The 22,679-nt window shown below is 42.9% G+C and overlaps 4 protein-coding genes across 4 annotated transcripts; 1 reads left to right on the top strand and 3 right to left on the bottom strand.

Moving 5' to 3' along the window:
- The first annotated feature begins 3,048 nt into the window (after nt 1-3,048).
- Nucleotides 3,049-3,984, top strand: ch25hl2 (cholesterol 25-hydroxylase like 2). Its single transcript, XM_086053831.1, has one exon. The coding sequence runs from the start codon at nt 3,049-3,051 to the stop codon at nt 3,922-3,924; it is 876 nt and encodes a 291-aa protein (XP_085909957.1). The 3' UTR covers nt 3,925-3,984.
- A 3,505-nt stretch (nt 3,985-7,489) lies between these two features.
- f2rl1.2 (coagulation factor II (thrombin) receptor-like 1, tandem duplicate 2) lies at nt 7,490-11,864 on the bottom strand. Its single transcript, XM_086054302.1, has 2 exons — nt 11,631-11,864; nt 7,490-10,594 (listed from the first exon to the last, which is right to left on the bottom strand). The coding sequence occupies exons 1-2, from the start codon at nt 11,698-11,700 to the stop codon at nt 9,504-9,506; spliced, it is 1,161 nt and encodes a 386-aa protein (XP_085910428.1). The 5' UTR covers nt 11,701-11,864; the 3' UTR covers nt 7,490-9,503.
- A 391-nt stretch (nt 11,865-12,255) lies between these two features.
- Nucleotides 12,256-16,211, bottom strand: f2rl1.1 (coagulation factor II (thrombin) receptor-like 1, tandem duplicate 1). Its single transcript, XM_086053493.1, has 2 exons — nt 15,902-16,211; nt 12,256-14,503 (listed from the first exon to the last, which is right to left on the bottom strand). The coding sequence occupies exons 1-2, from the start codon at nt 15,978-15,980 to the stop codon at nt 13,437-13,439; spliced, it is 1,146 nt and encodes a 381-aa protein (XP_085909619.1). The 5' UTR covers nt 15,981-16,211; the 3' UTR covers nt 12,256-13,436.
- Nucleotides 16,212-16,641: 430 nt separating this feature from the next.
- Nucleotides 16,642-20,167, bottom strand: LOC147135554 (proteinase-activated receptor 1-like). Its single transcript, XM_086054503.1, has 2 exons — nt 19,987-20,167; nt 16,642-18,863 (listed from the first exon to the last, which is right to left on the bottom strand). The coding sequence occupies exons 1-2, from the start codon at nt 20,060-20,062 to the stop codon at nt 17,614-17,616; spliced, it is 1,326 nt and encodes a 441-aa protein (XP_085910629.1). The 5' UTR covers nt 20,063-20,167; the 3' UTR covers nt 16,642-17,613.
- Between the last annotated feature and the right edge of the window lie 2,512 nt (nt 20,168-22,679).

Genomic DNA, 22,679 nt, shown 5'->3' on the forward strand with positions numbered 1-22,679 from the left:
GACGAATGGGTTAATTGACTCGAGTTTGCAGGCTCATGGGCAACACCTCAGACTTGGATGAGTTAGTGAACTTAACGAAAAATCTGTAAACTAGAATGATTCGGTTTGTTGACCCAAGTGGTTGGACTGACTGGAAATGCAGTAGATTCAGACAATTAGATTTAGTGACTAGAGTTGTTCATGGACTCCGCAGAAACACAGCAGACTGGGTGACTGGGTTCACTGGCTTGAGTCAGCTGACTAACCGGAAACACAGAAGACATGCACAGTTTGATCAGTTAAACAGTTTGGTTTACTGACTCGAGGTAGCGGACAGACCTGAAACACCACAGACTCAGATGATTTAGTTCACTGAATTGACTTGACGGAATATACCGCAAACTTCAACGATGTGGTTCACGTTTTGGTTCATTTGGTTAATAAGTCTAGACTTCTTGCCACTCCCTTTTGATCATGGGAGACTTGTGTTAAGTGTGCTTTGGCTAATTTTTGCTTGTTGTTTTTTCCCCCCCACACACATTTTATTTTCATTTTTACGATTATATGTTTTTTTTCTTCATGTTCAAATGAGTGTTTCTTCATTCATTCATAACTTAAGTGTACTCACCAAAAACAGACAGAGACAGACTCTAATTAGCTGGCTCACTGGCAACATTTCAGATTCAGATAATTCAGTTTACTGAATCGAGTAAGCGGAATCAGTAGAAGCACCAAAGACTTGGGTGATTTGGTTCACTGACTTGAGTTAGTGGATTCACAGGGGGGAAAAGTAGGATTGGTCACAGACAAAAGTTAGCAGACTCGCTGAAAACACTGTAAATCTGCAAGAAGTACAAACGGTTGTACTATATGTTTTAATTCAAAAATAAAATTAAATGCGTCTTCCATCTTTAGTTTCCATTTCGACTTGGAATGATCATTTTGAACATGCACAAAGTGCCCCTGGTTCTTACATGTTTTGAAGAGAAAAAAAAAGAAAAAAAAAAAGGATCTCCTGTGTTTGACTTGTAGCGACTTGTTCCTTTTTGCTTTGCCGGGGTGCCGCAATCCCGTGAGTTTCCTTGCGATGTAGCCAGGTTTATTTTTAACCACGGTGGGTTTCATCCTTTCATCATTTTCTTGACTTAACTGCCGCCGACCAGAATAGCAGTCGGCCCCCAAGGAGGAGCCCCGCAGGACAACTTTTCTTCCACTCGCAACAAGTTTCCATTTGTTAACTTGACGAAACCCTTGCAGCAGCGGGACCTATGGGGAGTGGAGGCAAGCATCATTAAACGATTCTTATTGTCATGTCACTGAGACAAATTGAAATACTGGGACAACAGATCAACAGTTGCTTTAAGGGCTGCTTGACGGACTGTACATCACTTCGAGACCCCCCCAACTCCCATCCTTGTGGCTCACTGCAGCATCCTCAAGGGTGTTGCAAAGAAACACAACATCCTCAATATGCCTTTGGCCCTAGAGAGAATATGCGTGTGTGGTCTATACAGCATGTGCATGTGAGACAAAGTATGCTAATGTTTATACGCCAGCGTATGCTAGACTGTGTAAATATACATATATACACACATATGTATTTATTTATGCATACACACACTAGGGGTGTAACAAAAAAACAGAAAACCTTTTTTTTTTTTTTACACTTTCAAATGTATCGAGATACATATCGAATCGTCTTTTATTGGAGAGATATCTCTTGGAAGGAATTGTCATATTTACAGTATTGACAAATGCATTCAAATGTGGATGAATAAGTAATCGCATCATACGCTCTCGAACTGAGGCATACTATATCGAATCAAATCGTAATCTGACTGAACCGAATCGTTTCACTTTCAAATCGAACCGTCCTTGAATAGTTTTGCACCTAACATATCGAAAAACGTATGGAATCGTCTTTTGCGGAGAGATGCACACCCCTAACACACATACTGTATACACACCTATATACATACATCTATAAATAGATAGCACATACATAGGTGGCACCTTGTTTTCTACTGTTCGTAGTTTTTTTTTTTTTTTCAAATAAAGCTCTTTAAAAAGTGACAGACAGATAGACATACAGGCAGATAGTAGGTTGAGTGACAGCCTTCAGATGGAGGCCAGGCACCACCGTGTTGAGCTCTACTGCCCTCTACAGGCCTCTTGGAGACAAAATAGCGTGCTGACCACTTAACATCCAATTTCAAATCATCTTTTCCATCCATTGATTTGAGCTCACAATGCTGTTTCCTTGGCAACCCATACTGCAGAGTAAGGACATGAAGAAATGGCAGGAACAAGGCATTAAACATTAAGGAAATGAAACACTACAAGGATTATGGCGCCTGATTATTAATGCAAAAAAGAAATCACAACAATAACAAAAAAACACTCACAGTGGAGACCAACTGAGAGGAAGCGCTATTGACTTCATCAAGTTTGACCCTTGGAAATGACCCTAAAACGGGATCTTTAAACCTCAATGGCATACTTCCTTTGTCTCTTCAGGCATGGCTTCATGAGATTTTCTTTTTTTTCTTTTTTTTGTGGGTCTTCTCATCATATTATATAGCTACTAAATTTCTATTTGAGGTAGTCCTGGAAATGTCCAAAATGAGTCTAGCTTAGCTACTTTGACCCAAAATGGCTGACTTCACGTGTTTTTTTCAAGCATGGCTTCTTGAGACCTTTTTGAACATTGACTCATGATAGAAAAATCTATTGAATTTCAAAATATCTGATAAGTTTATCTATAACTGCTCAAATTACCAAACTGACCATTAATAACATTCATTTTGCTAACATGAAAAAATATAAACCAGCTGCTCTTGTTTTTGGGAGAATTAAACGGGGAAATAATGAGAGCGTCTGTGGGTCCCAAGTGCTGGCTGCCATCCTTGCGCCCATGAAAAGGGGATTTTACAGAGCGCCCTCTTTTAAAGCAGAGTTGGGTAGGGGTGGGGGGTGGGGTGATTAGGAGGTGGGGCTTGAACATACATAAAAGCTTTAGACAGTCGGGCCGTCCGAGTTGGCACAGCCTCACCAGTTGATTTGCCGTCGATGTTCTTTCCAGCTGAGGCGGCTGCATCCCGGATGTCGGGGGCGAGCAACGTGACAGGGGGCCCCCCCGGGTCCAGTTTGGTCCTTCAGCCGGCCTGGGACTACCTCCGCCAGAACCACCACGGCCTCCTGAGGAGCCCATTGTTCCCCGTGGCACTTTCCGTCTCCACCTACTTCTTCCTGGTGGGTGTCTACACCGTGTTGGACCTGTTGTCACCCGCCTGGCCCAGCATCAACCGCTACCGGCTGCACCCGGACAGACCCGTCACCTGGCCCTGCATCGGGACCACGCTGGGCGTCACCGTCTACAACCACCTGCTTTACGTCTTCCCTGCCGCTGTGGGCCAGTGGCTTTGGAGGCCGCCCACCCCGCTGCCTCACCTGGCGCCTACCCTCTGGGAGTTCTCCCTGGGGATCCTGGGCTGCGTGGTGGTCTTTGACTTCCAGTATTACCTCTGGCACATGCTGCACCACCGCATCCCCTGGCTGTACCGCACCTTCCACGCAGTGCACCATGAGTACCGGCGCCCGTTCAGCCTGGTCACGCAGTACCTGTCTGGCTGGGAGCTGGTCAGCGTGGGCTTCTGGGCTACAGTGGACCCTGTTCTGCTGAGGTGTCACTGCCTCACCACGTGGGGCTTCATGGTCTTCAACGTCTATGTGTCCACTGAGGACCACTGCGGCTACGACTTCCCGTGGTCCATGCACAACTTGGTGCCCTTTGGCCTCTGGGGGGGTGCCCCCAAGCATGACGCCCACCACCGGTGGCCCGCCACCAACTTTGCACCTTTCTTCCCCCACTGGGACCAGCTGGGGGGCACCCACATGGTGCCACCTACCAGCGGACACGGCTCCGAAGGCGATCCTAAGGACTAACCAGTCACTTTTGTACCTTTTCATGATCCAGAATGTTCCCTTTCCTGTGTGCCCTTTCTATGTATTTTTGGAATCCTTAGAGAGGAAGTACATTATTCCCCTGCATTATCGCAGTTCATTGTTCTCACCCCTGGGGGTACTCGATTTATTTTTGTTTTTATCTGCGGGAATACATTCCAGACCCACCCGCAGTATAGGTGGAAATCTGTAAAAGGTTTATACGACTACTTTACTCATAGTTTAACCGCTTCCACAGGGTTTAAGAAAAAAACTTATATGAACACACGCAAAAACATTGTAAAAATTAAAAGTATAGAATATAAGTCCCATAAAAACAAGTCCATCAAGATGCTAGTCATTCCTTGGATTCAAGCAAAAATTTTCCCACCAATTTTCAGACCTCCCACCGCTAGATGGCAGCAGCAAATGTTGCAACATCCGGCCACAATCAATTCACATTGGTTTCCTAGCAGTGAAGTAATATTCCAGTTGGTGGCGCTAGTGCACCATTAAGTTGGTTTGCCAACAGGCTCCACAGAAGAACAAGAAGGAAGGACGATACATTAGGTACAGTCATGTTTGTACCTGCATTGTCCGTGTATGCTGGTTATGTGGCAAGCAAATGTGAAATAAGTCAATGCAGTACTGTCGAGTACAAAACTATTCAAAAAAGCTCATTTTGATTTTTTTGGGTGGGTCTGGAATGGATTAATTGCACTCCGATTCATGGAAGTGGGGAAAGGTGCTTTATGTGCTTTGACTGTTTTGTGGTCACAGAAGTAATTACAATGTTGAGGTTTTATGAATTTCTGGTCAATGTGACATTGTGGACCATCATGCAGTGTTTTCAACTTTTCCACTGCTCTGTTTATTGTTATTTTGGCAATCTCTCAGGTCCGTTTCCGTTGCCGACGGGAGACAAAAATCAAAATAAAACCAATAAGTGCACTTATTTGACAGCGGCGTCTTTTCACTGAGAGAATCACAGCGAGCCTGCGGGTCGTGTGTGATCTCGGCCACGCTCGCTCATTCTCTGTCCTCGCCGGATACCCGTCGTGCATGAATGGCGGTCTTTTAGCAGCAGTCGCGGGTCAGGACGCGCGGCTTGCAATACTAATGGCTCTGCGCTTGAAAGGAGTTCTCAATTAAAGTGCAAGTCAGCTAAATATTTACTGTGGATGTAAAAAATATACATACATCCCTGTTCAAATGCCATTATTTTTTTGTGATCTAAAAAATCAGAAAAAGATAAAACATTGCTAGACTTATTTTACAGTATTAATGTGACGCATAACCTGTCACCTCCCTTGAAAGAAAAAAATTAATCATTTTTCTGATTTATTTTATTTAAACTGTACTTACTGATTTAATTAAAATGTATTACACCTTAAAGTTGAACAAAAACGGTACTTAAAGCCCACTAGTTGAAACAAGGCATTCTGATAAATATTTCGATTAAATGAACACTTGAAAACAAATGCATTTGGAAATGCATTTTCAGGGTATAGGCATAGCTAGCTGTAGCTATCTTCATGTAGTGGTAGAAATTCACTAACTCGCTATTGAGTCAGATAATCACTGATGTGAATGATGGCACTCACGTTTTTAATAAAGTTGGGGGAGGCAGTTCATGCCCGGTGCCGAAATGCGACACTATGCATCCGTTTTAGCCGTAAAAGGAAAAAGGAAAACTGAAACGGTGAAAAACAATTCAATACTCTAAAATTCAGTACTACACAGATAGTTCTTCGCCTGCATATTTTCAGCATTTACTGTATCTTCAAACATTTGTGATACATTTAGAAACAAACCCCTAATTTTTCTTTACAGGGTCTTTAAAACAATAACACTTAAAGCAACAAATGAAGTTTGAATCCTGGCTTGTCCCCGCCTACCCTGTGACCCTCTCTCCTTTGTGGCTCCTCACGAGGGACGGCTAGAACCGGTTTGACGTGATTTGAGCTTTACGAGTGGCATGTCTGTTGCAAGAGGTGATGTTTATTTTAGCAGCAGTGATGCAAAATGCAGACGCTTCGAGCGAACCCGTCATAGCCGCCCGCCATCGCAGCCAAGAAGCCTTTAAAATCAGCAAAACAGGAAGTCAAAAATGTCAAAACTATAAACAGAAGAACTACGCCCGTACGTCGACGTATGTAAAGCTTGCGGTCGAAAAGGGCAGTTTGGTGTTTACGAGACGTTCGGGGCCATATAGTTCTCGTTACGACATCAGAGATGTGCAACTGTACGCACGAATGCAAGAAGTATAACCACATCCGATTTATGTTAAACATGCACACTGCTGGAGTACTGCAGTTGAAAGCTTTGTGAGCGGGGTGTTGTCAAGGTAAACACGCAACACACAAAGACCCAAAATAAGGGTGGGTTGGTGGGGGTAGCCTTAATGCAGGTAACCTAAACCTGCAGAACCACCTTGAAATGTACATTTTTGCTATAAAATTTATCATGTCGTTTTTTTCATCTACTTAAGCACAAGTGTGAGTAACTTTTGCCACCTCTGCTCTTTTCTAATTGTAGTGTACTACTGCTATTTCTCTGAATTCCTACTAAAATGGCTCCTTTGTCATTAAGTAACCTCACAGTAAAGTCTGCCATGAATACAGAATAGAAATACGATACCTAGAGACAACCCCGCTGAGAGGTGATACGTGCAAGAATGAATCATTGACCTGCTATGCACACAAGGAGATTCATTTGATTGTAATCTGTTCAGAGATGCTGGTTGACTCCAAATTTGCTGTAATTTAAAAACAAATGCATAGGAAATAAATACAAATAATAGGTTCGTTTTTGTATTTTAAAGAAAGAGTCAACCGCTGTAATGTGCTTTATCTAGAGGTTGACTTTTTATGAGACATGTTACAGCGTTTCTGGTCATTTCAATTTATGATAGCGCCAACTTGGTGAAAGCTATTTGTGTGTAAGTAATTCATAGTTAAGAGTGGTTGGATTCATCATTTTGTTTAAAATGAGTATCCAACGGTTTTAAATGCGGCGGTAAAGTTCCAATTATGGTTCTATAGTTATCATCACACAGCTCTCTGCATTGTTTTTTTTTTTTTTCCTCAGGTCAACGGGGGACTGTCAAGAGTGCATCTTGTATCATGTGCTTGGCCTTGGTTTATGTTGTTAGTTTAAAGTTAATCATCTCCTCACTTTCGTCTTATCAGCTTTGGGGAATGTGCACTTGTAAGACACGAAATTAGTAACATGTTAAGAAATCTATTTTCCTTTTTATGAAGCCACTTTGACAGCCAGCCGTCACTCGCCAAAAAGTACATGTTTGTTGTTGGACTTCACGCGCCTAAACGTAATCGTCGACAGCGGGGCGGCGGACATAACAGTACGAAAGTTAATCGGCCACGGGGTTTGGGGGTGACCGTCACGCGCTTCGACCAGCTCGGAAATACACCGGCCGTTTGGGAAAATCACCACATCTCCCCCGAAATTCCAGATAGCCAACATGCCCTTGTCCCGAGGCATGTTTTTACAGCAATTATGGTACTTTTGTTTGTTTTTTATGTTTTTAAACACACAATACTAATAAAACATTTAAAAACATTTATTATACTGAGGGAGACCAAGAGAAATCGATATGAATATATTACACAGTGTGTACCATCGAACATCATGCTATCATCATGCGGTAAACAAATCCCGTTTTTCCCCAAACCAACAAACCTAAAATCTCACATAATATATCAATAAGCATACCCAAAGATGTTCATTATGAAATGAAAATACAGTCCCTGCCGAAATCGTAAGAATGGAGGATGGAAGACGATTGAGACATTCAATAATCTCTATCCAGCAACGAGGCTGATAATGAAAAACTTCCCGTCTACTTCCAAATGTGCACTGTGTTAAACAATTGTGTGCAGCTACCCAGTGGCAGAAAGTGGAACTACACCCAGACATAAAACTTTAATACTGCACTGGACAAAAACAAAAGTGAAATACTGGGACCGCGAACTCTGATTACCGCGATGGAGGGGCGGTTTACTCCATCTATTTCATTAGGGGTGTTCCGATCAGGGTTTCATGCTACCGATTCCGATCGTCCATGAGTGAGATCGGCCGATACCGATCACATTACCCACACATTTATCAAATTTTAGAGCTGAGATAATGTCAATATTGATTCATCTGTCAATTATTCTTTTTTCAATTAATTGATGACTCTGATTTAAAAAAAGAAAAAAACATTCTATCCCTTATTATACAAATACAGGGCATTATTTCAAACTGAAAATGCACAAACATCTATTGTGATTAATTTACTAGTTTGGTCTGTAACATGCAGTGTTAAGGAGTGGAGGAGGGGACACTACACTGCAGAAATGCTGGTCTCTAGTTGGAAGGTACGCGCTGCGGATAATCAATTTTTGTGATCAGCAAATGAAAGGCGTTTTCGACATATGCATGTCACGTACTTTTCCACGGAAATCGATCGATCGATCAGAGCATCACTATTATCTATATCTATATACTGTATATAAAATCTTCCAAGACCCAAAAAGCTCTTGAACGCAAGAGTTTTGTTTGGTTGCGCAGGTTTAATGTGACTCACAAACAAAACAGCAGAGAAGAACAAAAGGTAACAGGACACTCGGCAACAATCATTTACCTCTTACAAGTAGCTTCGCCTGACACAGGTAGCCTTTCATCATGGACCCTGGAGGTGGGGGCAGGGGGGAAATGTCTCTGTGGGTAGTTGGGGGAGTGGGGGGTTGATATAACAATTTAAATTTCGACAACAACTGGAAAGATGTGGATGGTGAACCCACGATTTAAATCGGATACAAAAATAATTTGTGTTATTAAACATAACATATGCATGTGACGTACAGGCATTATTTTTGTCCACTTTCGGTTGACATGCTCGTTCTACTGTAGTAGGTGTGACTTTTTTGTGCCACTAATGGACTCTTTCCTCCCGGATCTTATTGCAACACAGAGTTGCACGTTCGACTTCAGTAACAGTCTGCGCGGAAAAACGATCCATGCAAAGCTTTCAGGCAGAGATTTTGCTTCAGTCATTTTTGTGATCGATTTTCAAGTAATTTGATTCATCGTCACAGGCCTAGTTGAAACCTTTTGTCGGGAAACCTGTTGGTAAAACTGATGAAAATTGGGGGCATGAAACGGTTCGTCTGAGGTTGACATTAACACCGTAGCTTCCCGCTCGTTGTGCAGCAACAGAAGATTGCGGCTGTTGAAGCTTGACATTGGGAAAAGAGCATCCTCTGCGAGTTGCTGGAGGATAGGTCAGCACAGGACACTTTTCTTTACTCAACAGTTTCTTATCTAGGAAGGACAAGACTGGGCCAACCATGGGGAAAGCCACATTCCGGGAATTCCAGTCTGGCAGCGTCACCATGCAGCATGCAGTCGTTGAACAGAACGGTCAGCTCATTGTCTTTCAGTATTTATTTACAAAACGATGTAACACTAAATGAGGTTAAAAACACTTTGAAAGTCTTTGCCAGTCCAGCCGGACGGAACATAACCAAAAGCAGCTTGCGTCGCAATAAAAGTCCACCCGACCGTCCGGCCGCTTGCTAGCACGAGCTGCTCTGCGTGTTGCCTGTGTCCGACACGTACGACTGGCTCTTCCTGGAGTACTTCATGGAGCTGAAGGACACTCGCATGCGTTCCACCGTCCGGCTGCTGCGGCACAGCAGCGTGTTCTTGACGTGCTGGCGGAAATCGTCGGACACAAAGTAGTAGATGAAGGGGTCCAGCACACTGTTGAGGCTGGCCAAGCACAGTGTGGTGATGTAGAAGGCGTAGCCGTTGTCCGCCGCGCCGTCCTTGAGCAACGAGTAATGCAGCACCAGCATGACATTACTGGGGATGAAGCAAACCAGGAAGGTGAGCAGTACGACCGCGATAAGCACCACCGCCCTCCGCCGGTTCTTGGCCGCCGCGCCATCCTCCATTCCGCGGCCCAGTGCCCGCAGAAGCAGAACGTAGGACAACACGATGACGACGCACGGCACCAGGAACACTACCACGCCCATCAGGATGAAGTAGAAGTAAGGCAGGCGGACCGACGCGAAGGGGTCCAGAGGGTCCAGGATGACGCTGACATCGTGGCATGTGGTGATGGCGGGCTCGCGCAGCCGGGCCGTGTGCTGGTACAGGTAGAGCGGCGTGGTGGTGAGCCAGATGAAAATCCAGATGGCCACGCACACGCCCACCGCCACCTTGTTGTTCTTGCGCTGCTGTGAAAGCGGGTGCGCCACCACCCAGTAGCGCTGCACGCTGAGGCAGGCGATGAATAAGATGGAGCAGTACATGTTCCCATAGAAAAAGCCCACCAGGACTTTGCACAGCCCCTCGCCGTACGCCCAGTCGTTGCCGGCCAGGTGGTAGGCAATCTTGAGCGGCGTCCAGATGACGAAGAGCACGTCGGCTAGAGCCAGGTTAGCCATGTAGATTGATGATGGGTGTTTCTTCTTGGTGCGGAACAGGAACACCCAGATGGCCATGACGTTGGCGGGCAGGCCCACCACGAACACCACGATGTAGACGATCGGCAGGAAGACGGTGGTCAGGCCGCTCTGTAGGGTCTCCATGGTGGCGCGCTCCACCACCACCAAGTCCGAGGTCTGGGGGTCTATGAAGCCGATAAAGCCGCGACCCTTTCCTGGGCAAAAAATTAAACCAAGCTAAAATATCACAAATGTGACCAAAATGAATACACATGCTAAAGTTATCTTAGCTTTTTACAGGGAAACCGCTGAAGGGTTAAAATAATTTGGGATTTTTCTAGGGCTGTCAATGTTAAAGCGTTAACTGTGAAGAGTCATTTAAAATTGATACCGCATTTAAGAAAAATGAACTCAGTTTTATTTACTTCCTGTGGCAGCTGACAGTTGATGTAGTTTTACTTTGAAAAGTTGCTTGACGGCTCATTGGAGAAATCCAAAATTAGTTGCGCACTTTGCAAAGCCAAATTCCAATACCATATTAGTTGTACATCTTTGGTTTATCATTCAACGGTTGTAATTTACAGGAACAGAATCGTAGTGAAGGATCAAAGAAAGCTATTAGAACAGTGTTTGAATCAAAATATACTTTTAATTTTTTTTTTATTTTACTCAAGTAAATATCAGTTCCGAGCTTTTTAAAAAAAATTGTAGCTGAAAAATATGATTAATTATTATTATTATTAATTATTATGTCACAGGTAATGCAAACTGTGTGGTTTGGCCAATGGAAAATCTGAGTGGGTACTATGCAATTACAGAATTATGATGATTCAGGTTCTGCTATTTTTATACAGTTCTGCTTTCATAAATGTGAGATTTTAAAAGCATTTACGGCACCCAATGATTCGTTTAAAACGAACAATCTCAAAAACGTAGCATTTTAAAGCCCAAGGCGGTTAAAGTAAATGCTCAGTGGCTCGTTTAAACAAACACGTTAACTCCCGGTCGTTAATATTTGGTTTTATTCAAATTGTGGACAAGACAGACGAGGCTCGTCCAAACCGCAATATTTGTCCACGCGACAAGGCCCAACTCGGAGGACACATAAGCCAAGGTTGGAGCACTGAACTCCGTCAAAGGTTGAGTTTTATCTTTTCTTTTCGTTTCTTTGTCAACACAGCCCAAAGTCATTTTAATCATCGGATTACATGGAATGATCAAGACTAATCGAGCGACTTCGGGAAAACTTACCTGTGCCATCCGCGAAACAAAAGTGACGCAAGATGATCAAGGAGAGCGCCAAAAAGTGAGCTGGGTCCATGTTTTCTTTGGATTTAATTATGTTCCCTCCTCTAGCTAGTTATCCTTTATGTTCTGCGTTCGTCTGCGAGCTGTGTCCGTGCCCAGAGAGCACGTCCTTTAATTTCAACATCCGCCTACGAGTCCTCCTTCACTCACGGTACCACCGAAGCTCGCCGGCCACGCCCCGAGACTACCTGGCTGGCATGGCCTGCGAGGCTTAGTGACGTCAGTTGCCGAGCCGGTTGCTCTCTTTGACGACGTCACCACCAAGAGAAAAAGAATTGGCACAACTTTACTTAAGTTTATATTGTAGTCTTGAAATGACTTTAAATGATTGATAATTTAGTCAAGGTTTCGGTATATTTGCCATACTTTTATTTTACTGCATCTGTTACAGCTCTCTTGTAATACATGTATTTTGACATAACTGTATGTAAATTGCTGGTTTAAAGTTTTTTTTTTTTTAACATTTTCCCAAAGTTTACATCACTGTATTTTCTTGCATTTTAATTAAAAAATAACAATCACACCATGTACACCATTACTGTAGAATGAAGGACAGCCATGTTTTGAGTATTTTTAAATCCACAATTTATTTCATTTCACACAGTGCAAAACTTCAAAAGAGAAAAAAATGATATACAGTGGTATATATAGTAATAATCTTACATGCAGTCATCAAAAAAAAATAACAAAAAACATTTCAGTGTTAAGATGTATATCTTGTTTGCCCCTCCCCACCTGTTTTAGAGTGTCTGTCTGTTATGTAGGTTCTTAAACTGATACTAACGCACAAATAAACACAAGGTGGCTTTTTTCACATTGTACTCAAATGTAAATGAAAAACATGGTGGCCTCAAAGAGTCCATGAGGCTCTGAACTGTGTAGACACACAACGACCTGACAAACTAAACTAAGGATTATTAAAAAACAAACACAAAAACACATCCAAGAGGCGGCGTAAAACCGGGATTGGTCATTAGTCAAGCCGGCCATCCAGCCATCAGCCTGTAGGGCACATATAGACAACTATTTACATTTAAAGTCGTACCAATGGATAATTTAAAGTCTTTAAAGAGGAAGTCAATTCAAACATTTTCTTTACAAGAATGTGCTCTATGCATTCTGATTACTATTGTGTTTTTGGAATATGACTTCAAAAAACAAATCCTCCCGTTTTTGTCCTTTTGGATTTTGCTACTTAAGTCATATTCCACAAACACAATATTAATCAGAATGCCATGCTTAGACTTTTGAAGGTGCATAGAATATATTATTGCAAAGAATTTTCGTGGGTTGACTTCCCTTTAAGGAAGCTAACGTTTATATTTTTGGGAATGTGGGAGGTAGCTGGTACCTAGAGAAAACTTTAAACATTCATTGTGCTTTAAGAGAAGCTAATGCAGGAGCGCTAGGATGCACAAAACAAGTACAGGGTACATGCTGTAAAGAAAATTAATAAATCTAACATTCATATTTGAGGAATGCGAAAGGAAACTGCAGTCTCTGGCGAAGAAGACCTTTAACATGTATTCACTGTGCTTTTGAGAGGAGAGAGAGGAGGAGGAAAATATGGACTGGTCATCACATGCAAATCTGGCCAATTTTGAGTCAACATTGAATGTTTTGAGAATGGAAGCTTCGGAGTTTACAACCTCAGAACTATGAGGCAGAAGTGATAACCAACCCCTGGTCCTTTTGTGCTGCCCAATTTAAAACAGTAACAACAAAACACAGTCACAGTCGGAGTGCCGGCTAGCACTGCGAGCTGCCCGTGTTTTCGCCGGAGTTGGACGTGTACGTGTTGCTCTTCTTGGAGAACTTGAGCGCGCTGAAAGACACACGCATCCTTTCCACAGTGCGCTGGCTCCGGCACAGGAAGGTGTTCTTGACGTGCTGGCGGAAGTCGCCCGAGATGTAGTAGTAGACGAAGGGGTCGATGCAGCTGTTGAGGCTGGCCAGGCACAACGTGGTGATGTAGAAGCCGTAGAGGTTGTCGGGCACCTCGTTCAGGAGCAGCGCGTAGTGCGCCAGCAGCATGATGTTGCTGGGCGCGAAGCACAACATGAACATCAGCAGCACGGTGACGATCAGCACCACCGCCTTTCGCCGATTTTTGGCCACGTTGGTGTCTGCAGTCATGCTGCTGCGCAGCGCCCGAAGCATCAGCGCGTAGGAGACGGCGCACACGGCGGCCGGCCCCACGAAGCCCACCGTGCCCATGGTAAGGAAGTAGCCCGCCGCAATCTTCTTCTGGCTGGGCCGGGTGACGTCGTGGCAGGTGTGGATGTCCAGGTTGACCACGCGCACCTCCTGGTCATACAGGTAGAGCGGCACGGTGAGGAGCCACACCGTCGCCCAGACGGCCGCCGAGACCGCGTAGGCTATCGTATTCTCGCGCATGCGCTGCGACAGCGGGTGGACTATGACCCAGTAACGCTGCGCGCTGATGCAGGCGATGAAGGCCATGGAGCAGTACATGTTCCCGTAGAAGAAGACCACCAGGACCTTGCACAGCCCCTCGCCGTATGTCCAGTTGTTGTTGTTAAAGTGATAGGCGATCTTCAGCGGCACCCATATGACGAAGAGCAGGTCGGCCAGAGCCAGGTTGGCCATGTAGATGGACGACGGGTGCTTCTTCTTGGTGCGGAACAGGAACACCCAGACGGCCATTGCGTTGGCGGGCAGGCCCACAATGAACACGACGATGTAGACGACCGGCAAGAAGACTGTGGTGAGGCCACTGCTCAGGACCGACCTGGCATGAGGGCCGACCCAAATCCCGTGGGTGGTCTCTGTGCCGGTGAAGCCTCGCGAGTCGTCTGAGGGAGAAAACGGAGGAATTAGCTGGGATTTAAGAAGAAAATAACATGGCGGGGGCTTGTCTTGATTTCTTGTGAATCGCCAAACAAATATTTCGTTGTATAAACGCTCTTTCTGATAACTCAATATTCAATCAATATTTAGCACCTAGCTTGTACTGCAATCAAAGACTACTGGTCTGCAGTAAACTTTAAAGCGGTGATAATCATCAAGCACCAACACCATACTTCTAGCACAGGGGTAGGGAACTCCGGTGCCTCGAGAGCCATATCCTCCCTGTTTTGGATCTCTCCCTACTACAACACACCTGATTCAAATGATCAGCTCATCAGCATGCTCGGTAGAAGTCTGAAACGATCCTGATCATTTGAGTCAGGTGTGTTGTAGTAGGGAGTTATCCAAAACAGGCATGTTATGGCTCTCAAGGTACTGGAGTTCCTTTCCCCCGTTCTAGTATGTACACAATCATGAGCCCATGTTACATAAATGACTATTCAGTAGCTAAAACCAGTCAACACAAGCAAACCACCTTTTCACAAGTATCATCAATAGAATTACCATACTAGCCTAAGTAAAATTGATGTGACATCACGCATGCAAACAATCATGCGCACAAGCACTTCACATTGAAGGACTGCCAATAAAACAGGACATCTCAAACACAGACCATAAAACATTATCAATGAATAAAATAAAAACAATATTCCACTAGACGGCGACAAATTTATTTCTGTGGGGTGACCACATACATTGAATAGATGAGATTTTCAGAAAAAAAAACCCACAAATATATGTGAGGCATATTTTGCAATTTCTTTTTGCTTTCCAGTGAATCGCTGAACTAATTTAGTTACTGAAACGTGGTTTCTGAGATGTTCTCATGTTTATTGCATAGACTTTATCAACTTCTAGTCTATTTAGTATTCTAAACTAGGACGATTTGTCCAAGTCCATGTTTTATTCTGGTGAATCACTGTTACCACTATTGGATCATAAACACATTGCTTCTCATGTGTGCTGCCTGGAGTTCCTGATTTCGACATTAGTGGTTGTCAGTCGTGTTTATTTGTTGACATTTTCCTGTGACTGTGACACTTTGTGGTCTGACAGAATAAAAGTTGCGCCATCTGCTGTAAAGCACTTCCCCTATAGGAGACAAACTGGAAGTACACTGATGTCACAGACAAGTGCCACGTGACGTCACTTAAAAAACCTCTACCTTCGACCTGCATTAATCACTTACCCCGCAAAAAAAATGCTCCATAGTCATATAAAACCTACTATATTACACACACTGATTAAATACATAATGTCTTCTTCTTATGCGTGCTTTGTGGACCACTGCAACAGCCGAAACTGTTCCGCTCTAGAAAAGTAGGTAGGCAAAACGAACTCACCTGTGTCACATGAGCAGGTGTGTAGACAACGAAGAAGTACGACAACGAACACAACAAGTCGTCCATCCCGCGAAGTCATGGCGGCGTCGTATTTAAGTTAGTTTTGTTGAAGTAAATAAACAAATACAAAAAAAACAACGACGTTGTCGTGAGTGGTGGTGGAAGTGATGTCGGCGGGCGTGGCACCTTGCGCTTGCTTTCCTTGCCATAAATCTCCGCCCGACGAGTAGTTTTTTCTTCTGCTTGTTTATAGGCGGGTGGCCACCAGGACCTGGCGTTCACACCTTGGTGACGTCACAGTACCACATGACCGTGCGTAGCCAATCGTGGTAATAATAATAATGATGATAATACACACATATATATATATATATATATATATATATATATATATATATATATATATATATATATATATATATGTATATATGTACATATGTATGTATGTATATGTATGTATATATGTATAGCAAATAAATATATTCATTTATACACACACGGTAAAGCATGAATTATCTTTATATCACAGCTAAAATATCTAAAAACTGAGTTGGTGACAATGATTGCCAAAACTGTTCCTTTGTCGTCATCTAGTGGAGAAAACAAGAACCGGCTGGCTTGATGGAGATGGAATGCTCATGATGGTCGACAGGGGGCAGCAAGACCACTGACAACATCAAAAGTCTGCTGGCTTATTTGCTGGATAAGCGTATTTATCATTCGCAAAGCGGGTCAAAAAGTGGTTTGAAATGTAAACGTGTTTATTGAAACGTGTTTATATAACAAAGAAAGTGTAAAGGAAAATACCAGTTAAGAAAGTGAGCAGATATACACACAATACGTACGAAAATTGACTTTGCTAAACATTACAATGAAACAGCATAGTTTTAGTGTGCAAAATGAGAAGTCCTTCATTGTTTTTAAATGCTTATTATTTCACATTTATGTGGTAAAACAGAAATATTTGTGAAAAATTACAGTAACAGGTGTATTTCTTCTGTAGGAACCTTCTGAATATTCCTTGAGAAAGTTCCCAAGGTTCAATCTAAATACTGTAGTCACACTGCAGAAACCACTCTAAAGGTTCCTGAACCTTTTTAAAATTAGGGACTTCTTGGGATGATTGGTCAATCAGTCAAGAACCTAATTTAGCCTTGGTTTCTAAGATTCACTTTTGGGAGGCTTGCTCAACATGCCCAAAACTACATTTTGAAACTTCAACAAAACCACATTTTGTTGAAGTTTCAGAAAACTTCTGGTTTTTGAGAGGGTTGATCAATTAGTTACATTTTCAATGTGGTTCCTAAGATTGTGGTCTTCCGAGGGAAAGTTTCTACGGTGGCAAGCTGTCCAGTCAAAAATGTTCCACACTGCAGATCCCACCCCAGTAGTTCCTGGACCCTTCAAAAGCATTCTGTTCGGGACTTTTTGGGAGGGACGGTAAATCAACACAAAACTACATTTAAACCCTGGTTCCTGATATCCAGTGGTCCTTTGAATAAACTTTCTGCAGGTTCCTGGGGTAGGTTCTTGTGGTTCAGTGTAAAATGTCCCTGTCTGCAGACTCCATCCCAAAAGTTCCGGAAGCTTTCTTGGGAGAGTTGATCAACTTAGACTGTGGTCATCTTTGTTTCTTCTGAAGATTCTTGGGGAATGTTGGTTTGGTAAAAATGCACTCAGGTTTGTCTGGTCAGTGGTCTTGGGAAAGGTAGTCAAACCAGAAGTTTTTTGTACAGTCCGCCATGGCTTCCTTGCAAGGAATCCTTTTTTGCGAATGAGATGTTTCGCTCTGAACTTTCAATGCGGCTGGACTTCAGGATGGTCCTGGTGCTGGACCTGTACGAGTCCGATGAGCTGGTGCTGAAGCTCTCGGCTATCTTCTGACACCTCAGCGCCCCGGCGAGCTCTCGCTGGCACTGGGACGAACCGAAGCAGTAGAGCACTGGGTCCAGCAGACAGTTGAGGCTCCCCAAACACAAAAAGACCAGATAGGCCACGTACGAGCCCTCAGGGGCCTCACGAGCCTGGTGCACCCCATCGTGGAGCTGCGCGTAGTGGACCAAGAGCAGGCAATTTGTGGGCGCAAAGCACAACAAGAAGATCACCAGCACAGTCAGCGCCATTACCAGGGCCCTAGTTCTCCGGCGGGAGTGTCCAGGAATTCCACGAGGGGCCCGGCTCAAGGACCAGACCACGCGGGTGTAAGAAATGACAGTGACCAGCAAGGGGGCGACGAAGAGGGCGACACACAGGGCAATGAAGTACGCCCCGTACAGCCCGACTACCTCACCCACCGGCCGGACGTCGTGGCAGGTGGTGATGTCCAGCTCTTTCAGGTAGAAAGTCTGCTCTGAGACTACCAGGGGGACCGAACCGGCTAGGGACATGAACCACATGGCAAGGCAGGCTAGGATGGCATTGCGGGGCTTCCTCCAGGCCAGGGAGTCGATGGGGTACACAACGGCTAGGAGGCGGTCCACACTGATGCAGGCCACCAGGAGGACTGAGCAATACATGTTCCAGTAGAAGGCGGCGGTGACCACACGGCACATGGATTCGCCGAACACCCAGTTGTTCCCGGAGAAGTGGTATGCCGCCTTCAAGGGCAGGAGGACGGCGAAGAGCAGGTCGGCGCACGCCAGGTTGAGCATGTAGATGACCGCAGGTTTCTTGGGTCGGATGCGGCGTGAGAAGGCCAGGGTGGCGCAGGCGTTGATGGGCACGGCGAGCACGCACACCACGACGTAGAATGACGGGATGATCACTGTGGAAAGGCGACCCGTGAGGAAGCTGCGGACCTCCTCGGAGATGGCAGTCATGTTGCTGATCCTCAAGGTGCCTCTGACCCTCGGGGTTCTGTTCACGCTCGGGTCCGCTTCGAGACCGTAGACATCATTCAGGGTGAAGGGTTCGTCGGTGAATGAGGTATCGAAGTAGGAGAACATTCTTCCTCTGGCGCTTTCTGGACATAAATAATGGGTTAAAATAGCGTTTAGTTTTTAGTTGATTAGCACGTTAGCATATGCTAACAAAATCCAAGCTAAGAGCTGCAACTCTTTGAGAAATAGTTTATACATAATTGTGCTTAGTTGGAGTAGTTTTTCATATTTGTTTAACTTAACTAGAAATTCTATTTTTCTAGTTTTTTGGTAGTGGTTTGTTCTATTATTTATCCTATATGGCTACACAAGCCCTATAGTTGTCCCGTACACCACAAGTGAAGTGAGTTAAAAAGCTCTCCGCTGATTACGTAACTCTTTTTAGAAGAATTGCACACTATCCGCCGAACTAAATGCTGCTTGGCAACTACAGCTCGTATCTCGAAAAACTCCCACTCACACTTGTATTACAAGGCACCACATTACCATAAATTAAACAATGTGTTGTTATTGACATGTTTGTAGTTTGGACTGTGTTTGTTTACCACTTGATATTTGTTTATTTCTTGATCTCTTTGAATGCAATACAGTTTATATCCTAATACTGTATACATTTTATTTCATTTGGCGTAATTGTTTTTAAAATAACTTTTAATAATCTGATTATTTAATGCATAAAAATGCATTCCTTCATAATTTAATGTGTATAATGTTAGGAACAGCTCCCAGTACAGTTCAATTGAATTAAAAATGTTATCACATGAATACATAGCGGTATGTAATACATGTTGCAGTGAATTACATAAACATATTGTTAAATTACTCTCATTCCTCTGACAAAAAAAATAAATAGATAAGAAACTATTTTCAATATAGTAAGATTAAAGAAAGTGATCTCCATCTTTATTTGTGAAAAAAAAAATTAATTCTAAAGATTTGTTATTCAGCATTATCGAGCATGTGCTCGTTATGAATCATCAATGAAGTCATTAAACACTTGTAACATCAAAGATATGTATGACTCAGCGGGCTGTAAAACGCATTGGTGACGTCACACAATACAAAGGTTATCATAATCCATAAAGATATTTACACATACAGCATAGTGAACAAAAATGGCTATCTTTTTTTTTAATCCCCAAGTAACTTTAACTTGATTATCTTTATCATGAAATACACACAAACACGTGCGCGCACAAAACTTACTATTGTCGTGGGCTGCCGATGCGGCGCATGCGCACACGGCAAGCAGCAGCAGCACGTGAAGCGTTGCTGCAGACATTTGTCAGCTTCAGCAATTAAATACAGGCACGAAGAACAGAATAAAACGTCTCTCGGCGAGTCTATGGAGCCTCTCACGCGCTCGATGTTAGTGTGCTGATGCTGATCTCCGTTCCCAGGATGTTCTGCTGGTTCCGCCCACCCAAAAAGTGGGCTCTGACTTGCGGCCAATCAGCAGCGAGCGGAACAACATTCTTTGGGGGATGACGTCAACCTTCCCGTCACCCCTGCAGTCGGATGAGAGCCAGGAGTTCATTGGCCGACCGTGAGGCTAGACACGGGTCCGAATGTCCAAAAAGACAACACCAGCAGCAGTATTGCAAACGTGTTGAAAGCAAACTTTTTAGTTTCATGTAATTTATAATAATAAATAAAATAATGTATATCCCCATATATTATGATTATTATTATTTTTTATCATTATTGAGCAAGGCGTCTTCATTTACTTAGCACATTATAACTCAACATGCTTCACAGAATTAAAAGTACAACATTAAAAAGCATTTACAAACAAAAGTGTTAAAGACACTTTAAAGCAAAGTAAAGAAATAAAAAGTAGCTTACTAAAATTAATAAAAAGAACCTGCAGTGCAAGACCAAGTTTTTGGAAAACATAATTTTAAAAATTGCTTTGAAAGACCTTAATCATAGGTATCAGGGGTGGGGAGAGCTAAATTTTTTAATGTATTTTAAAGAATTATATGTTATTATTATTATTATTATTATTATTATTATTATTATTATATGTAATTATACTGGTATTTTATTGTCCTGAATTTAACAGTTTTATAGATTCTCTTTCATCCACATACAGTATTTGCTATAGCTTTCATCCACATAGAGTATTTGCTATATGTACAATATTAACATTGGCAAACATTTTTTAATGATTGTCTGCAGTTTTATTTAATTATTTTTTTTCTGTAGAATTGTATTTCGTCACATTCGGATGGATGCCTTGCATCCGCAAAAGCAAAACTATTCAGGAAAAACGACATCTCTTACCAAACATCACATTGTTAAAGGTGGTCTTAAATCTAATAGTGTTGTCATATAACATTGTGTATCATCAACACAAGTCCACATAATAATGTTCAATGACCAATTTGATTGGGGAAAAAAAAGAAAATGATAGTGGGTTACACTAACTGTGATTAAACTGTCAAGTGCCGCCGTCAGCCATCATCTTCCCAAACTCTGTTTCAAAGGTCTAAGAGCCATGATTGATGCAACAAAAAAATAAATAAATAAACATGAGCCAACTAGAAACTGCATGCCAATGTACCATCATGGCTGACAGGCTTCAGCAACAACGCATTACAGCTATCAATGTTTACCAAAAACAGGCTCACTAGAATGTATCAAACCAACTATTTGCACTCATTTTTGTATTAAAGAAACTTTTAATCTTGAGGCAAGTCTTCCACAGAATGAGCAAGAGTTGGAGTAAGATGACACTTTAAGACAGCTCAAGTTTACAGTATCAAAGCGTTAATGAATTTGCAACCCTTTATGTTGTTAATGATTTGTCAAAAAAACAAAACAAGTAACAGTTAATGTAGGCTACTGACTATTGGTATCACTTAGTGAAAAAATAAGAGTTTTAAAAATATCAGTTTTCATTAACCATAATAACCTTGTCCTGTACTGTTTTCCAGCCTACAACAGATCTTGAAGCTATCGCCATCTGGTCCCCATTTTACAGTTCATCATAGCAAGCGCTTTAACAGTTTTTGTGGACTCCTAGCCATCAAACATCCAAACTGTTGGACTCTTATAATCAGATTAAAGACTACAACAATCAACAAAGGAGGTTAAGTGAGGAGTTGGCGAGGTCACGTTGTCCTCATAGCCAACGTGGAGTCAAATCTGTAGGAGTTCACATCCGAAATGAAGTCCACGGCACAGTGCAAGTCACAAAAAGATTAATTCTTTTTTGGCTTACCGTTATCCTTTCACTATCGGCCTCGTCCAATCAGAGCTTAGCTGCGGAGCTGCAACAGGAAAAGTCCGGAACATGGCGACGTGGATCCCTGTTTTAATTGGTTTCACTCTTGTTTCCAATATACGTCAAGCTTCTTTGCTGGCATTTCCATGAGATAAAGCTGTTTCCTGTTGTTGGCTTGTCTGAGTTATTTTTGGGATCTGGCAATACAGCAAATGTAAACAAGTGTTCCTCCTCTCGCTTCAAATAAGGAAGAATGCAGTTGATGTGGGGACATCTTGTTTTTGTGGCTGTGACAGTCAGATTGATGGCAATGGTTTAATATGACCACTTGCCTGTTTGACAAAGAGGAGAAGAAAAACAGCACAATAGACAAAACCGCAACTCTCACCGGAACCTTAAAACCTAATCCCAAACCCACATTAGCCCTACCTTAAACCCCAACCTTAACCCTAAACCTTTTCAAGATGTTTATTGCCACTCCCAGTTGAAGTTTACTGTCAAACTACCCAAACCAACCACATAGCTTAGCATTTCAGTCCAATAATATAATGCTAATGCTAACAAAATAATGCAAAACTCCATTGATGATTCACTAATAGCATCTATGTTGCAGTGTTACAAACTTGGATATTTGAACAATAGACAGTGTAACAATGCTCACAGTTATATT

Source organism: Filicampus tigris, chromosome 15 (genome assembly GCF_054856515.1).
Source record: "Filicampus tigris isolate MCC_2025a chromosome 15, RoL_Ftig_1.0, whole genome shotgun sequence".
Classification (NCBI taxonomy): domain Eukaryota; kingdom Metazoa; phylum Chordata; class Actinopteri; order Syngnathiformes; family Syngnathidae; genus Filicampus; species Filicampus tigris.

Excerpts from the sequence above, each read along its gene's own strand:
- f2rl1.2 (XM_086054302.1), bottom strand. The coding sequence starts at position 11,700 with ATGGACCCAGCTCACTTTTTGGCGCTCTCCTTGATCATCTTGCGTCAC. Across the intron at positions 10,595-11,630 it reads TTGTTTCGCGGATGGCACAG|GAAAGGGTCGCGGCTTTATC; the intron begins GTAAGTTTTCCC and ends TTTTTTGCCCAG.
- LOC147135554 (XM_086054503.1), bottom strand. The coding sequence starts at position 20,062 with ATGTCTGCAGCAACGCTTCACGTGCTGCTGCTGCTTGCCGTGTGCGCA. Across the intron at positions 18,864-19,986 it reads ATCGGCAGCCCACGACAATA|AAAGCGCCAGAGGAAGAATG; the intron begins GTAAGTTTTGTG and ends ATTTATGTCCAG.
- f2rl1.1 (XM_086053493.1), bottom strand. The coding sequence starts at position 15,980 with ATGACTTCGCGGGATGGACGACTTGTTGTGTTCGTTGTCGTACTTCTT. Across the intron at positions 14,504-15,901 it reads CACCTGCTCATGTGACACAG|ACGACTCGCGAGGCTTCACC; the intron begins GTGAGTTCGTTT and ends TTTCTCCCTCAG.
- ch25hl2 (XM_086053831.1), top strand. The coding sequence starts at position 3,049 with ATGTTCTTTCCAGCTGAGGCGGCTGCATCCCGGATGTCGGGGGCGAGC.